The 18,783-nt window shown below is 42.8% G+C and overlaps 1 protein-coding gene across 1 annotated transcript; it reads left to right on the top strand.

Annotated features, from left to right (window-relative positions):
• Positions 1-46: 46 nt before the first annotated feature.
• On the top strand, positions 47-3,055 carry LOC138962825 (uncharacterized). The gene is made up of 2 exons (XM_070334783.1): positions 47-277; positions 1,242-3,055. The coding sequence occupies exons 1-2, from the start codon at positions 160-162 to the stop codon at positions 2,291-2,293; spliced, it is 1,170 nt and encodes a 389-aa protein (XP_070190884.1). The 5' UTR covers positions 47-159; the 3' UTR covers positions 2,294-3,055.
• Positions 3,056-18,783: the final 15,728 nt, after the last annotated feature.

Genomic DNA, 18,783 nt, shown 5'->3' with positions numbered 1-18,783 from the left:
GTTCATGCAAGATACTGTGGCACTACTCTTGGTGTAGATGACACCCTGAACATTATTGTGAGCTATGATGGCACCTGGCTTACTCGTGGACACTCTTCGCACATTGGAGTTGGGTGTGCTGTGGACTTACTTACTGGACTCTGTGTTGATGCCCATGTCATGTGTACCTACTGCCAGGTGTGCGAGTCTACGGGGCAGAAGCTGTTTCAGGAAAAGCCAGAGGAGTATGCGGCCTGGCTCGTGGACCACTTGGACAAGTGTGAGGTGAACTATAAAGGTAAATTATATTTGTTTGCACAGAAATATTTGAATAGAGTTTATTTCAAATTTAAGCAACTTACTCAAATATAGCAAATTACAAGTAAATGTAATAGTGATGAGTGGATATTATTTTCCATGCATTCCAGTGAAACTGAAAACCAAAACTAAAGGCATGGATGATGGATTAAAAAAAAGCGTCATAAAGACAGATCATCAATTTATGATAATAATAATGAAAGTTGTAACACATGCATAAAAATCCAATTTTTAAGAATAGTTCAGGGCATGGGGGAGTGGATGTGTGTGATGAAAATAATAAGAAAACAGAGAGAGAGAGAGAGAGAGAGAGAGAGAGAGAGAGAGAGAGAGAGAGAGAGAGAGAGAGAGAGAGAGCTGTATTTACAGCATGAAGAGAGATTCACAAGTCTTCAGAATCAACGGGCTTAGAACAGAGGGAGCTAGTAGTGGTCAGGGGGTGGCAAATAGTTTACACATACATACATGTGTACATGTGTGGCCACATACATGTTTGTATGTGTGGCACAATACAAGTGTATTTAAAAATGTTCAAATAGTATCAATTGATGAATTATGCTTAACGTTTACAATCTAACATGTTCAGTGCCACAATATAACATGTTCTCACCACTATTAATAGGTAACATGCGCATTGAGTCGCCTTGTGTGGTGAGATACGTGCGCGATATAAATCCTCGTAAATAAATAAAAGTAAATAAATAAATAAATAAAACAATACCTGCTGCTAGAAATTTAATATTCAGTAATTTGGTAATTCCATGTTTATTTCAATTCTTTTCCGTATTAATTATAGTTGAAGTATTAGCTGTACAATGACTGTGAATAACACATGCGTGCACACACACACACACACACACACACACACACACACACACACACACACACACACTTAAAAATACTCTGTTTGCAAATTACATTTCTTATTTTGTTCTTGTTTGCAGGCTCATCAGGGATGATGGAGGTGGAAGCAGCCCGTGTCATATGGCGTCGATCGGTGAACACCAACAAGCTTCGCTACACAACACTTCTGTCGGACGGTGACTCCAAGACTTTTACAGAGCTCAACGACATCAGGCCCTATGGTGAGGATATTCACATTGACAAGGAAGAGTGTGTGAACCATGTGAGTAAACGACTTGGTACAGCTCTTCGCAACATGGTGACACTGACAGACTGCCGAAAGCGAGGGGTGACTCTTGGTGGACGTGGAAGGGGTCAGCTGACAGGCAATGCCATACGCAAGCTACAGATATACTACAACCGGGCAATTCGTAGCAACAAGGATGTGTGTAGCATGAAAAAAGCAATCATGGCATCACTGTACCATTGTTTTTCCACTGACGAAAATCCACAACATGAACTTTGTCCTGCTGGAGAGAGCTCGTGGTGTTTCTTTCAGGAAGCGCTGGCGAAGCACCAAGTTCCAGGTCCACACAAACACCTCATCCACACACCCCTCAATGAGGAGAAGTTAGCTGCACACCTGTTGCCCATTTATGAGAGACTTTCTGAAGAACACCTACTCAGCAGATGTGTTTCTGGCAAGACACAAAATGCCAATGAGTGTCTCCACAGCCTCATTTGGTCAAGATGTGCTAAGGACCACTTTGCTTCCCGCAGTCGTGTTGAGTTTGCAGTCTTGACTGCTATTAGAGAGTTCAACTTTGGACCTGCTGCTGCTGCCGACTCTGCCCAGTTCTTCGGATTCCAGACTGGACATCACATGAAGAGGCTTGGAGCAGCCAGGATGCACAAGAGGGTGCGGAACAGTCTGAAGGCTGTGAGAGACAAGCAAAGTAAAAGGAGAGACAAAGTGCGGGCAGCCAAGTCAAAGAGACTGGAAGAACTTGTTGGGTCGGTGAGTTTCCGGTTCCGGTCGACAGCTTGGTCTCCCAATCCTCTCCAAACGTTTCCCCCTTTCTTGACCTTTATCACGAAGACACCCGGTACAAAGTACTCCAACATCATCAAGAACCTCCCTACTACTAAATGAGAACTCCCTCCAAGCGAACCCTTGACTATTTTCACTGTGGCGACTGACAAAGTGGTCATTGTAGACCCAACCCATCATCCAACATGGCGGCGTCGTAAGCTGAGCTCTTCATCATTCCATCAAACGAACCTCTTCGAACTGTCACCCAACCCAGGCTACCACCTAAAGAAGTCCAGGAACAGAATATTGGTGCACTCCATCGAATCGAGTATAGTTTGGATTAATTCTCCATTACTCTCCACCAATTCTGCAGCAACTGTGAGTACAGACCTTCACTCAGTATTCAACGAAATCCCACCATCATGTTTTTCCTGCTGCAAAGAAATAACAGCAACCCATCCGACAAATCATGACATTCTTATTGATCCTGTTGTGCTTTGAGCACCTAGTGCTCCCCCCATGTGAAAACGCAGTGATGGCTGCAGCGACACCCACCACCACCTCGTTTGATACACATGACTCTCATAACCCTAATGACTCCTCAGTGGCTCCATGTGGTACATGCGACCGTACTGTTGGTTGGGATGTCCGAGGAATTTGCTGCGAAACCTGCGGCAGATGGTTTCATGCCACCTGTCAGAACATTGGTACACAGTCATACGTTGACGCCCAGGCTCCAGACGTCAGCTGGTACTGCGACCTGTGCCACAGCTACAAACTACAGCCCTGTAGCTTTCGATCTCCATGGTGTGGAGCAAGAGTCTCGAGATTCTGCAAGTAACCATAGTTTTATGTTTACCTTCCCCCCTGATGACTCCTTCCATCCCCCCACTGCTCCTCCCCCACCCGACAAAGCCAACAAAACAAAAACACAAACCGCCCACTCCGGATTTTAAATGTCAACTTCCAATCCGCCCCAGGCAAGGTTGCTAAGATTGCCCACCTCGCCCAGAGTCTGAAACCTGACATAATTATTGGGACGGAAACGTGGCTGATCCCTGAAGTGGAGTCCAGTGAAATCCTACCCCCTGACTTCAAGACCTACAGGAAAGACAGGAACAGAAATGGCGGGGGCGTACTCATAGCTGTTGCTGACTCCCTAACATGCACAGCAGAGCCCAGCCTGGACACCAACTGCGAGATCCTATGGGTTAAAGTCAAATTACGCGGGAGGCGTGGTCTACTGGTAGGAGGCTACTACCGACCAGATGTTGGGGACGAACGCAGCCTCAGGGAGATGGAGACATCAGTCAAACTAGCCGCAAACTCCAACGCCATCATCGTCCTAGGCGGCGACTTCAACTTCCCGGGATGGGACTGGAAGTCAAAGAGTTTAAAGAAAAGTTGTGCCTTCCCTCGCTTACACAACGACTTCAAAGACATTATAGCTGACGTCGGAATGGACCAGATTGTTGAGGTGCCCACAAGGGGCGAGAATATCCTTGACCTAGTATTGACTAATCATCCCAGCCTCTTCCCACGCATCGAAATTGTCCCTGGGATCTCAGATTATGACATTGTATATGCCGAACTGCAGATAAACCCCATACGGGTCCGACAGAAGGCGCGCCAAGTTCGCTGCTACGGCAAGGCTGACTGGGACAGCCTTCGCTCTGCCACCCAAAAACTCACCACCTCCATCCTCGACGCCCACTCGGGACACCTGGACGACCCTGAAACCATCTGGTCGGACCTCAAAACAGGGCTGAATGAACAGATCGACCAGTTCATCCCCCTGAAGACACTATGGGCCCCAAGAAAAAAAAAACCTGGATCAGCCACGAGACCCTAAAGCTGATCAAGATACGTGATCGGATCCACAAACTAATGAAAAAGACAGGAAGAGCTGATCTCCAACCAGTATTCAAGACCCTAAAGAGCCAGATTCAGCGCCAGCTGAGGAAAGAATACTGGCGCTACGTGGAAGGACTCATCACCGAGGACTGTGATGGTAAACCACATCCCAACAAGAAATTCTGGACATTCATTAAGTCCAAGCAAAACGAGTACTCTGGCATCTCTGCGCTCAAGGAGTCTGGGAAACTGATCACAGATGACAAAGAGAAAGCAGAGTTGCTAAACCGCCAGTTCGAATCTGCCTTCAGCACCAAAGAAGAACTCAACGTAGAAGACTTTGAGCTCCGCTGCCCCATGCCCCCTCTCAGCCCACAACAACCACCCCTCGAAGACATCTGCATTAACCAGCGCTTTTAGGCAGATCAGTAACTTTTCTAGGTATACACGGGATCAGCGTGTTATTATCATTTTCTAAACTTTAACTGGCATTTTTGTCAGTGACCACTTGTTTTACGTTTTGAACGTAAAAACATCTTTTGGAGTGAAGTCTCGAGGGAGGTGGCGTGATAATATATATAAACAGGCGTCTGAAACTTATACTTTTGTTGATTCTATCTATTTGTATGACTGCGAGAGTGGATCGTGGTGTGGTTAGTTAGTTAGTAGTAACTAACCGTTCATAATCACCTTGTGTGATATATTGAAACGTGACAGTTTAAATATAATATGAGCTTCACTCAGATAATTCAATAAAATTATTATGTAAAGCACGCATCGTGTCATTGACGCGAGATAAACACACGTTGGCTGTGTTGGCCGTCAGTACGTACCGAACGAACCGCACAATTCGACACTGCCACTACTCTATCTGTTCATCCCAAATCTGGTCTTTCTCACTGGGACACGAAGTGTGTTTATCTCAGGTATGTGTGGGCAGCGTCATCTGATACAGACGTGATACAATGCGCATTCAAAACATCCCAATCGCCCTCCTCACCTCCCCCCCCCTCCCCGCCCTCTACCAATCACCTTTAAAAGTAGTGTTTACGTTCAGTCAATATTAAGACTGACAATTGAGAGAGATGTGAGCGTGCGAGTATGTGCGTTTAGAATTCTCAGAAAACTGGACAGCGGTTTATGAAACTTTTCAAGTCAAATCTTTCAGAGAATATCCCCATTGTTGTTCATAAATCTATTTGATGACATCATATCCGCCCTTGAAAAAAGTTAAGGCTGCACTGTAGTGAACATGCATGTTTTTTAGTTTTTTTTTCGAATGTTATTTTGACACTGTCAGGACTGTGGAATTGCATATTAACTCGTAGGCTTGGAGATCAGATACCTTTTTTGAAATAAGCATTCTGAATCCTTATCGTTTCCTGAATCTGAAAAAAAATGCATAGATCTACATAATTATGTTGTGATTGTGGTGAACATGTGCTAAAAAGAAAATGAAACCTCGTTTTATGCAAATTAGATTATTTGCCTGCTTCGTGGAGACCACGTCGACCATTTTTAGTTCACGGGTCAATGCAGCCAACCCTTACTATTCTCGTTAAAATAAATGTGTAGTGTGTTCAGTTTTATTCTGTAAGGTCAACCGATTGACTCAATCTCACGTACGAGTTTTTGTTTAAAGGGTGACGATGTTAGCAAATACAAGGCCACCGAATTAACACTTCGCCACATCAATAGATAGCGAGTACCGGGGTAGGCTCTAATTTTACACTTTTTTGTTTCAGAATGTTGATACGATAAAATCTTCTGACATAGAAATACAAACTCAATCAAGTGCTTCATGCAATGTATGTCCTTAGTGTGTTTGCACTGAAAAATGCATAGAAGAATATCGCCTTTAGTCTCTATCCCTCAAACTTTATCCATCTCTCCAGCTGCTTAGACAGTGAGGGACGCCGTAAGTTTTGAGAGAACAGTTTGTATTGTAAAGCACACGACCAAACAGTCTATAGAGTCATGTTTGGGGTTCTTCTTTCAACGCTTTTGCCTTGTAAGTATATACACTTTAGGAACACACACGTTTGTCTAAGTGTGTGTATGTATGTCTGTCTTATGTCTGTCTGTCTCTTTTTCTCTTTTTGTCTGTCTGTCTACGTGTCTAACTTTATGGGTGTAATGGTGTCTCATGATTGTGTTGTGTGATGAGATTGTTTCCGAGTCATTGTGCTTGTGGCTGGGTGGACCCTCGAGGAAGAGTGTATTATTGAGTCACTTGAGAAAAAGTGACTCTATGTAATCGGTCAGTGTTAGTCTGTCCGGCCGGCCGGCCGGCCGTCCGTAGACACCACCTTAACGTTGGACTTTTCTCGGAAACTATCAAAGCGATCGGGCTCATATTTTGTTTAGTCGTGACCTCCAATGACCTCTACACTTTAACGATGGTTTCGTTGACCTTTGACCTTTTTCAAGGTCACAGGTCAGCGTCAAAGGAAAAATTAGACATTTTATATCTTTGACAAAGTTCATCGGATGTGATTGAAACTTTGTAGGATTATTCTTTACATCAAAGTATTTACATCTGTAGCCTTTTACGAACGTTATCAGAAAAACAAGGGAGATAACTAGCCTTTTCTGTTCGGCAACACACAACTTAACGTTGGGCTTTTCTCGGAAACTATAAAAGTGACCGGGCTCAAATTTTATGTGAACGTGACTCATTGTGTTGTGAATAGCAATTTCTTCCTGTCCATCTGATGCCTCATATAATATTCAGAACTGCGAAAGTGACTCGATCGAGCGTTTGCTCTTCTTGTTTATATTTGTATTTAAGATTGTATAAAATAATTGTAAATGTTACCACAACCACCATATATTTCTCTCCCTCTCCCTCCCTTTCTCTCTATATATCTGAATGGTTCATCAATTCATTTAAAATGTATGTAGATCGATGTTAAACAAATTATGATAATATGCAGATCTGAATTAAGTTATGTTAAAAATTGACACTTTTTATCATTGAAAATTGTACTTAAAATGTAGCATGACAATTTATTTTCAAATTTGTATTTGTATATACAGTTATAATGTGCTAAGTTGGCTGTGATAGTTCTTTGATTATATTGTTTTCTGTTCCTGTTGACCCTATCTTAGGGCGAGGGCTGGATGTAAAAAAGCATATATTCTTGCTTATCCATAACCCTCAATAATAAAGATTGTCTTTTCTTGTCTTGTCAGTATTGTATTTAGCATGTTTTATGTTCCCGATTACTATACTTGTATTACTTGTAGGTAAATGTTTATGTTTTATATACATGTCTGTGTTTTGTCCTAATGTTGTGAATTTTCTTATGTCTTGTATGTTTGTCATTTACATCATTGAAAAGAAATGTTATACTAGATGAATACCCGGGAAGAAGTAGAGCCGAATACCTCGCGCACCGTACGCCGGCTTCGCACCGTACGCGATTGACGCCACACGAAGGAAGGGAGATAAACGCGCAAAACACTGGAGAAGATAAGGAAGAGTTACTGGGAATGGATGTACGGAAAAACCATAAAAACCAAAATCGATTCAGCGCTGCGCGCAGAGAGCACGTGTTGAAAATGTTTATCGACCAGATTGTGTCCGGGGTCTACCTGAATGTGCCCACCAAAATTGAAGGAGATCCATCGAGAACTTTGGCCGTGCATAGCGAACACACAAACACACACACACACACACACACCACACACACAGACAGACACACACACACACACACACACACACAAGCCGTATTATGTGACTGAGTGATTATTTTGTCTGTTGTAAGTATTGTGTATGTTAAGTGTAACGTTGTTATTGTAGATTAACTATTTTATAGTTTCACACACACAAACACACACACACACACAAACAAACCAACCACCCATTGCACTTCGCTCATAGCGGTTACAAAGTATGTTTAAATACAGGCTGGACAGCCGTGTGAGAAGGGTACTTTGTACTCGGAGAACGTAGGCTACTCTGGGCTGTGTAGCTCAGTCTTCGGGTTGCTTTGCGATGATAGGCCCCTCAGTTGTAGCCGCGCTGAAGCTATATATAGCGATGGATGCTGCGGTTCCGCACTGCCGCCGTTCGGATAACTCAGTGAATGGAGCCAAATCGAAAATAAAGCCAAACTAGCAAAACATACAGTTTACATTTTGATCTTTTGCGTTTTTGTGTCTTTCGGATCCCGTTTTTTGTTTCATCGATCGTTTACTATTAATTTCCAATCAAGAATTTACGTCGCCATTACCGGACGCGATTTCCGGTGATGAAAAAAGCTTGACGTGATAATGCCGCGCGCGAAGAGATTCGAAGCAATTCCGTCTGTCAAAATTAAGGTTCTCACTGGAAAACGAGGACGTCCTAAAACTGTTCAGGTTGAACTTTACTCATGTCTATGTCTCTGCTCAAAGCGAAGACGGCATCATGACAATGAAAGCCCGATCGATGGACAATTAATTTTTGAATCAAAATCGCAGGCAGAAGAGACGTGTGGCTCTGACTGTGACTACGAAGAAGGGCTGGAAATTGATTCAGGTTTGTTTCTTTGTCCTCAAATGTTCTTTTGATTGTGTGTAATTCAATTTCCATAACTAGTTCATGACAAGCAGACAAAGTATCGTGCCGTGGGCTTGCAGTATCATGCACACGGACACGGAGGGTGGAAGGGGGGGGGAATAGAAACTAACTTGTTCTCTGGCTTGGGGGTGCGGGGAGCAGTTTACTTTAATCTTACACTGATTACCAGTGCTAAGTACACGGAAGAACTGACACGTAACACGGTTACCCAACCGCAACGGACAGGGAGGGACGCAGTTTCGCGCCCAACAATCACCCCCACAATAACTCCGCCCACCAAGCCTAAGGCTAAGAGCCCCACTACACCAATCGCTGACGCCACCCCCAACCACAGGGACGTTGAGTGACACACACTTATCCCCTAATTACACGAACCAGCCAACCCATGAGCGGGAACTGTTACCCGCCAATAAGACCTCAGATCAACTCTGACGAAACTATCTACTTAAACACGCAGAGTCAACTACTTGCCAGTGGGAACGCTCAGTCCCCACTATCACAGCTACTGTGATCAAAACCCTCCGAATTTGTGAGGTACACATACAACGAAACCCTCAATTATTGAGAGGTGCTTCAACTCAATCTGCCTCACATTACTGAAGAGAGCAACAGTCCAACCAAGGGCAATATATACGATCTTCTCATCACCGACAGGCAAAACAGCCTTGACTACCGATCTCTACAATACGTTCACCTTCATTGGGAACGCTCAGCCCCTACTATCAAAGCTACTGTGATCAGAACCCTCAGAATTTGTGAGGTACACATACAACGAAATCCTCAATCACTGAGAGATACTTCAACTTAATCTGCCTCACATTAGGAGAGCAACAGCCCAACCAAGGGCAATATAATTATATGACCTTCTCATCACCGACAGGCAAAACATCTCTACAATACGTTTACCTTCATTGGAAACGCTCAGCCTCTACTATCAAAGCTACTGTGATTATAACACTCAGATCTTATGAGGTACACTACAAATCATACATAAATGATTATCTGTTTGTGGAGAAACAAAATAATGAGATGGGTTGAACAAACAACCACTCCCCATATCTACCTGTACCATTAGTACACATAAAAGAACGGAATAAACCCGTTAAAGAAACAGTGACATTTAAAATCACTGAGCCTCATATAAGTCTCAATCACTGAGAGGACATTTGGGTAATCAACCACCAGTACATGCAAGTACACCCCAACAAGGGAAATGAATAATAGTCATCTATAAATGATTATTCTCAATCGAGAAACAAGATGATGAGGATATGGGTTTGAATAGTTGTCCCCTGACGAGGCTACCTTTCAGTTTCCCTAAAAAAACTCTATAAAATCACATGTTCAAAGAAGTTGTCCTAACAGCTTGAAACTGTAAATCTTGCCGAAAAGTACCATCTTTGGGAGAGGTACTCGGGATCTCTGGGCTGCCTACTGCATTTGCCGGGTTTGGCAGACCCTTGATTTTTACCGCCCAGCTGACGAAGTAAAATTCTGAGATTTGGCCATCCCCAGTAAAGCATGTGATAACTGATATTTTCTGAGAACTGCTAAGACTCTGAACTAAGGCCCCCCCCCAAAAAATAGATGTGGTTAAGGTAACATAGCCAAACAAATAAGTATAGGGTAGGAAAGGTAGGCAATCACTTTTTTTTATACTTTTTTTTCTTATGTGTACAACTTAAACCTACTTGACAGGGAAATAAGTGTGCGACTCGAGCGCTTTCGCTTTCATTGCGTTTTCTGTACTCGTTTTTATTTTTTTATTTTATTTTATTTTTTTTTTTACAAATGTAATAAAAAGTTATAGGGTCGGCCCCTAAAAATAGGGTAGGTCGGGTTACCGTAACCACACCTATTATTTTTTAGGCCTAATAGTTCAAATCATGCCTCTGAAGTCTCAATCAATAAATGGTGCTTCATGTGACATGTCCCACAGGTACTTTGCCTATTAGGGGCTAGAGAATATTGTTCGATACCGTGCGTGTTTAAAAAACAACAACAAAAAACACACACATATACAACACAGTTCGTTTTGCGAGATATGGTGCATGTATGACATATACCTTAAAAAGTTCAATTAAATATGAAGAGTAAGACATTCATCTATGACTGGTGTTTTTGTGTGCGTTGGCACGCAACCACACATAATTTAATTAAAAGGAAAAAAATGTTTGTGCATTCAATCGCGGTTACGGTAGTTAACTCCCTTGCGTCGTCTTTTCACTGGGAAACCATTACAAAACATTGCATATTAAAATGTTTTGCCCCAGCAGAAGAAATGTAACGGTATATCCCTTTTAAAAAGTATACGTATATGTTCATGCTAAACATGTCTCACTCTTGTTTTTCTTGATTTGCCTGTAAACAAAACGAACTGGGCGGCACAATTATTTCGGCAACTTGCCGCCCTAGCGCACGCGCGGAGTTGGCGATCCTGTCTAATATAATGATCTGACAAAGAGTAACTTTGTTTTGCTTTTATTTTGTAGGACGGACGGTGAAAAGGGGAGGGGGTGGGGGGGGGGGGATTGTCGTCAAGGGGGCGTGTCAGTTGCTCTGCAGACGCTCTGCAGTTTTTGATTGGCTGCGAGTGTCGGGAAGCTGTCAGCTGGACCAGAGTCCACTTTCAAAGTGCATTGTAGAGACGAAATGTGCAAGCCGGTAGGCGGATGCTCCGCAGACAGCCCGGCCAAGGTACACTTTCGAAGTATCGAAGTATACTTACCCACGGCTACACAGCCGTGTATTTGACATACTTTCAATCCGCTATGAGCGAGGTGCAATACCTCCACACACACACACACACACACACACACACACACACACACATCTGTATATAATCAAACGGCTCTGCGTTCTAAGGCACACTTAACACCGAAAAACGTACTGTAAATTCATGGAGGGTTCCCGCGACGCACTAAACCTGAAAAGAGTTCATCTAACCGAAAATGTGTCGGCGAGGAATTCAGCCTTTGGAATGCAAGAATATGAAGATCCTAGTCGTTGTACCCACACTACGTTGAGCGTCTGTAGGTCGCCCTAGGGGTTGTTACAAAAACATTGATATGCGCAAATGGACATCCGACAAGGCGGAGTGTGGCACAACAATTAGAAAAGCAAAATATGTCCTAAAATTCTTGAGACAAGTTTCTGGCATTTTTTTTTTAAATTTCACTCGCCTTGTATTGATTGAAACCGCGGGGGCCTGGTGGGTTTATGCCTGTCTTACACTCTGCCGAATATCCTTGTTTGTTTGTTTGTTTGCTTAACGGCCAGCCGACCACGAAGGGCCATATTAGGGCGGTGCTGCTTTGACATATAACGTGCGCCACACACAAGACAGAAGTCGCAGCACAGGCTTCATGTCTCACCCAGTCACATTATTCTGACACCGGACCAACCAGTCCTAGCACTAACCCCATAATGCCGAATATCCTTGCGAATATGAACATGTTGTATTCGGCAAAAAGATAGACGAATGGACAGGAACAAATATTGAAAATTCGAAGCCTTACGAATCCTTGCGAATGTCTTACGAATGGTTGCGAATGTCTTACGAATGGTTGCGAGTGCTTGCGAATTTCTACCAATCATTGCGAATGCATATACATCCATATACGAATTTATTACGAACGTTGCGAGTGGCCTTGCGAGTGTTGCGAGTGCTTGCAAACATTTTACGAATAAAGCGATTAAGCAATTCGCATAGTTCGTAATACTGCTCTTACACTGTGCCGAATTGCCCTTGCGAATAGAATTCGCCAATAATTCGTAATGATCGGGACATGGTCGCAAGACATTCGTAAATGCTCTTAACCATTCGACACCATTCGTCTCTTGTTGCGAATATTAGCAACATGCTCCTAATATTCGCAAGGAAGGCATATTCTTCATTTTTTCGCAACGTGCTCGTTAGTATTAGCAAGCCATTCGTAATCATCGTAAAGGTATTTGTAGCGCTCGCAAGCATTCGCAATGATCGGTACACATTCGCAAGCACTCGCAACCATTCGTAAAACATTCGCAAGAAATGTGTATATAGATTCATATGCATTCGCGACGGGAGCAGTGGCGTGGTGGTAAGACATCGGCCTCCTAATCGGGAGGTCGTGAGTTCCAATCCCGGTCGCTGCCGCCTGGTGGATAGTTTTCCGATCTCCCAGGTCAACTTATGTGCAGACCAAGTGCGCACGGAAAATATTCTGTAATCCATGCCACAGTTCGGTGGGTTATAAAAACCCGAAAATACCCAGCATGCCTCCCCCGAAATCGGCGTATGCTGCCTGAATGGCGGGGTAAAAGCTGTCATACACGTAAATATCCACTGGTGCTAAAAACATGAGTGAACGTGGGAGTCATGAACGAAGAAGAAGAAGAAGTTAGACATTCGCAATCACTCGTAACCATTCGTAAGACATTTGCAAGGATTCGTAAGGCTTCGAATGGTCAATATTTGTCCTGTCCATTCGTCTATTTATTTTCACGAATACACACATGTTCATAATCGCAAGGATGTTCGGCACAGTGTAAGACAGGCATAACGAATGGTTGCGAATGCCTTGCGAGCGTTACGAATGCATTGCAATGATTACGAATGTCTTGCGAATACTTAAGAGTACGTTGCGAACAAGTTTACGCTTTTCCGTGCGCATATGACTTCCTTGCGAATATTAGGAACATGTTGCTATTTTCGAAACAATAGACGAATGGTGGCGAATGGTTAAGATCATTTACGAATGTCTTGCGACCAGGTCCCGGCCATTGCCTTTATTGGAAAATTCTATTCGCAAGGGCAATTCGTCACAGTGTAAGAGTAGCATAAGGGTGGAGATTTGTCCGATCTCCCAGGTCAACATATCTGCAGACCTGCTAGTGCCTTAGCCCCATTCGTGTGTACACGCAAGCACAAGACCAAGCGCGCACGGAAAAGATCCTGTAATCCATGTCACAGTTCGGTGGGTTATAGAAACACAAAAATACCCAGCATTCTTCCCCCGAAATCGGCGTATGCTACCTGAATGGCGGGGTAAAAACGGTCATACACGTAAAAATCTACTCGTGCAAAAAACATGAGTGAGCGTGGGAATTTCAGCCCATGAACGAAGAAGAAGAAGAAGAAGAAGAAGATGATGATTTTCTGAGCTTGAGACGGAGTCGGAGACTCAGAGGCGGCCATTGCTTTGTGCAGGAACTGCTACGCGCAGTTGATCTCCAGCAATCCTACTACTTTCTGAAATTACCACGGCCACATTTTTTGTTGACATCTCTTTCTTTGACATTATTTTGTTGTTGTTGTTCTTGTAATTGGCCACATTTTCATCTGTGCAATTTTGTTGGTGGGCTAGGCCTTTACGCTGAAATTTTCTCATTGATTAAAGGTAATTGCCTTTTATTAGCAACACATTGTCAAAATGGAGTTTGGTTCCTGCAGACGCTCTGGATTGGACCGAGACCATCTTGCGTGAAGTCATCAAAGATGGCGACCACTCTACTCGCATCTTGTCGACGGTCTAACGAAAAGTGAAAGCCAAAATATCAACAAATATGAGAGACAATGCACGTACGATATTGTGTATGAACAACGGAAGTGAGCGCAGTGCAAAATTGGTCAAAATACAAAAACTTCCCTTCAAAATTTGGGACACTGAACTTGGCCGAGACATTTGTTCTGGAACTGAGTGAAGTGCGTTGCACTTGCCCTTTATTTCTTGGTTTTCTCTTCTTGTCGATCACTTTTTTTATATTTAGTCAAGTTTTGACTAAATATTTTAACATCGAGGGGGAATCGAAACGAGGGTCGTGGTGTATGTGCGTATGTGTGTGTGTGCGTGCGTGTGTGTGTGTGTGTGTGTAGAGCGATTCAGACTAAACTACTGGACCGATCTTTATGAAATTTGACATGAGAGTTCCTGGGTATGAAATCCCCGAACGTTTTTTTTCATTTTTTTGATAAATGTCTTTGATGACGTCATATCCGGCTTTTCGTGAAAGTTGAGGCGGCACTGTCACGCCCTCATTTTTCAACCAAATTGGTTGAAATTTTGGTCAAGTACTCTTCAACGAAGCCCGGGGTTCGGTATTGCATTTCAGCTTGGTGGCTTAAAAATTAATTAATGACTTTGGTCATTAAAAATCGGAAAATTGTAAAAAAAAATAAAAATTTATAAAACGATCCAAATTTACGTTTATCTTATTCTCCATCATTTGCTGATTCCAAAAACATATAAATATGTTATATTCGGATTAAAAACAAGCTCTGAAAATTAAATATATAAAAATTATTATCAAATTTTTTTTTTCGAAATCAATTTAAAAACACTTTCATCTTATTCCTTGTCGGTTCCTGATTCCAAAAATATATAGATATGATATGTTTGGATTAAAAACACGCTCAGAAAGTTAAAACAAAGAGAGGTACAGAAAAGCGTGCTATCCTTCTCAGCGCAACGAATACCCCGCTCTTCTTGTCAATTCCACGTGTTCTGTGAGTTCGACAGCTACTTGACTAAATATTGTATTTTCGCCTTACGCGACTTGTTTTCTTTTTACATTTAGTCAAGTTTTGACTAAATGTTTTAACGTAGAGGGGGGAATCGAGACGAGGGTCGTGGTGTATGTGCGTGTGTGTGTCTGTGTGTGTGTGTAGAGCGATTCAGACTAAACTACTGGACCGATCTTTATGAAATTTGACATGAGAGTTCCTGGGTATGAAATCCCCGAACGTTTTTTTCATTTTTTTGATAAATGTCTTTGATGACGTCATATCCGGCTTTTCGTGAAAGTTGAGGCGGCACTGTCACGCCCTCATTTTTCAACCAAATTGGTTGAAATTTTGGTCAAGTAATCTTCGACAAAGCCCGGACTTCGGTATTGCATTTCAGCTTGGTGGCTTAAAAATTGATTAATGACTTTGGTCATTAAAAATCTGAAAATTGTAAAAAAATATAAAAAATTATAAAACGATCCAAATTTACGTTCATCTTATTCTCCATCATTTTCTGATTCCAAAAACATATAAATATGTTATATTTGGATTAAAAACAAGCTCCGGAAATTAAATATATAAAAATTATTATCAAAATTAAATTGTCCAAATCAATTTAAAAACACTTTCATCTTATTCCTTGTCGGTTCCTGATTCCAAAAACATATAGATATGATATGTTTGGATTAAAAACACGCTCATAAAGTTAAAACAAAGAGAGGTACAGAAAAGCGTGCTATCCTTCTTAGCGCAACTACTACCCCGCTCTCACTGCCTTTGCCATGAGCGGTATACTGACGATGCTACGAGTATACGGTCTTCCTGAAAAATGGCATTGCGTTCAGTTTCATTCTGTGAGTTCGACAGCTACTTGACTAAATGTTGTATTTTCGCCTTACGCGACTTGTTGTTTTAACATTTGGAGACCAGCTCTGGCTATGAAGCTGGTGGTCTTTTGTAGAGCCTTCACGGGACCATGCAGCTTGTCTTGGAGGGTCGTCGGCCTGGGCCAAGTCTAATTTCTCAGGGGCTGGAGATTCCTGCAGTCCTGTAGGATGTGGGCAGCGTCTTGTTCTGCCTTTCCACATGGGCATATGGGGGAGGGGATGGCACGCAATTTCCGGTACATGTGTTGCGCTTGCCCTTCCTTTTTTGATGACATAGCTGATCGCTGCATGCAGCGCACGGGAAGTAAGCTTTGATTCAAGAAGCTAACGGCCAAGTGTTCTGTCGGCAGCGCGTCTGCTATACAGCATCGCTGAGCTTCACATCCTTTAGAAATAACTTGTGAAGTTGTCTACTTGTCGTCTGCTTGAAGTTAAGAAGATATATAGGGGCAACGTGTATTTCGTAGGGTATTGTTCAGTATGCCCTCTTACTGTTTTGTTTCAGGAGAAAGACCTTTCATTTTGAAAATTAAAAAAAAATTATGTCAGAAAGTATTGGCTTTACGATATGAATGATTTTTGAAATATAGAATACAGTAGTGAAGAACAAAACACTATCACAAAATGGACACAACGCAAGGCGCGTGTGTAAAAAAAAAAGGCAAAAACATTCAATATACCGGGTTAAGAAATTAAAAACCCCACTTGTCAGTCACAGAAAGGGGACGATTCCAGTCCGAACTAAATCAGTAAGCAGTGAGTTCTATTACACGCTTCTGAGACAGCTAAGAGAGCTCAACACCAATAGGACTATTGATAGTTATTATTACTTAGTATAGTCTGCACCCTACCGATCTTTTGTTTTTCGCCGGGTGAAACGCCACTGCCGTTATACTGACTGCCTGCCCTGATTAGGTTACGCTTTACCGTGCTAGCAGCAGCAACAGCAGCAGAAACAGCAGCAGCAACAGCAGCAGCAAATAGTTGGTACAAACAGCTGTACTTTTTTTTCTCGAAGTTATTTCGAACACATTGAGTAAGTCAATTCAGTACAGATATCCCAGCTCTATGAAACTTTTTTTCTATTTGCAATGTTTTACAAATTAAGTTTTTGTTCACACTGTGTCTCTGAGAGACTTTCCCAAAAGAACAACTCGAAATTTCCACGTACTCTGCTGGTGTTGGTTTTTGTGTGTGTGCAAGAAATTTGAAAACCGGTTAGCTCCCGAGCCGCAAGCCTAAATAATTATAGGCTGGGCACTGGTCTTTCTAGTCCCTTGAAAAATGCTGCGTCTCGCGATCTAACGGATGTGTGAAGGTGCGACCCCCCCCCCCCCAAAAAAAAAAAAAACAACAAACACACAGACGGAGTGCTATGTAAATTATAAGCTGTTCTCTCAAACCCTTGCAAAAATAGCGGCACTTCCAGGCAGCGATGTGTTTTCCCCTAGATTGGTTTGTTAGTTTTGGGCATATCGACGTTGCAGTTGGAAACACTTGGCAAGGATACCCTGTTATACACCACGGTAAAAAGGCAGGCAGCTGACGTCCCCTCCATGCTACTCGTGCGTTCTTCCAACACGATGTTCCGTCTCCTCAGGTCTTCCCACCGCATCCTAGACTGCTACCGAAATGCAACGGAATTATCTTTGCTGTTTCCTCATCAGGTCGCAGCTGTCTCCAGATATCAGCGTCCTACGATAACATAACCCTTCATTAATGAGGGCGAGTAATATATACTTTGTCCAGTGACCAATGCTGCTTCTTCGTATACTTGTCATTTTGAGCATGCCTCAATAGTTTTGTAGTATGTCATTTGGGATACTGCCATTTTGAGTTGTTTTTGTTCATGAAGTCATGGTGGTTTCTCTAGCTGAATGCTCGTGGCTGATATTGTCATTAATGTGGCTGATATTGTCATTAATGTGGCTGATATTGTCATTAATGTGGCTGATATTGTCATTAATGTGGCTGATATCGTCATTAATGTGGCCGTGTACACAAAGCGTGGGCCAAAGTAGATTTGAGACGATTGGAGGACGCGCTTTTTAAGAAAGTCCTAAATTCCATGTCCTGCGTCTCCTCAATTTGTCACAGCAAAGTACGGCTCCCCTAACTGGGCGTCCTTGCGTCTTTACGCACTAGAAGCAGAAATAAAATGTACTAGAGATTTATAGACGGGGTCCCGTGACCCACTCAACCTGAAAAGAGAGGGCCCGGGGACGCACTACTCACCCGTTATCATGCGTACCGTCGGTACAGAAAAACTCTGCCATATCCGCGTCGACGCAGATGTACGGAGTCCAAACGTTACGACATAGCCTTAATCTTTTGTTCTAACGGGCTTAGAAAACTTACAAAAGTCGACACACTGTTGAAATGAGTGATTCAAATATAATGTGTCGGCGAGAATGTGCTCTCCGAAAGCAAGATTATGAACCTCCTGGTCTTTGAAACCTCCGAAGTTCCACTCTGGGGGTCCAAAGACCCCCTATACATTAAAGTTCGGTGTCCGTGGACCCTCAATGCAATGCGGAGCGTCCGTGGGGACCCCTGCCGACGTATCTGATAAGACCTCTGGTTTATTGCTGGGCTCTTTGTCAAAATTATCAACCGTAAAATGTCGTGTATATGATCGCTTTGTGTGTGGCGATCTTGATGTCTGACTGTTTTTTTCTCTCTCAAATCACTGCTTCTTAGGTGGGCAAGAAAGTTTAGTTTAAGTTTTGACAGATGCCAAACTGTGTAAGCTGACAATATCTTTAAAGAATCTGGTTTTCACAATGTCTCGGATTTGCTTCTTGGGGCAAAAAAT

The sequence above is a fragment of the Littorina saxatilis genome, linkage group LG3 (genome assembly GCF_037325665.1).
Source record: "Littorina saxatilis isolate snail1 linkage group LG3, US_GU_Lsax_2.0, whole genome shotgun sequence".
NCBI classification, from domain to species: Eukaryota; Metazoa; Mollusca; class Gastropoda; order Littorinimorpha; family Littorinidae; genus Littorina; species Littorina saxatilis.
Note: the sequence above shows the minus strand (reverse complement) of the source record. Positions and strands in the feature narration are given on the sequence as shown.

Bases quoted from the DNA above. Each gene is read 5' to 3' on its own strand.
- LOC138962825 (XM_070334783.1), top strand. From the start codon at position 160: ATGTGTACCTACTGCCAGGTGTGCGAGTCTACGGGGCAGAAGCTGTTT. The intron at 278-1,241 runs GTAAATTATATT...TCTTGTTTGCAG, and splicing joins GTGTGAGGTGAACTATAAAG to GCTCATCAGGGATGATGGAG.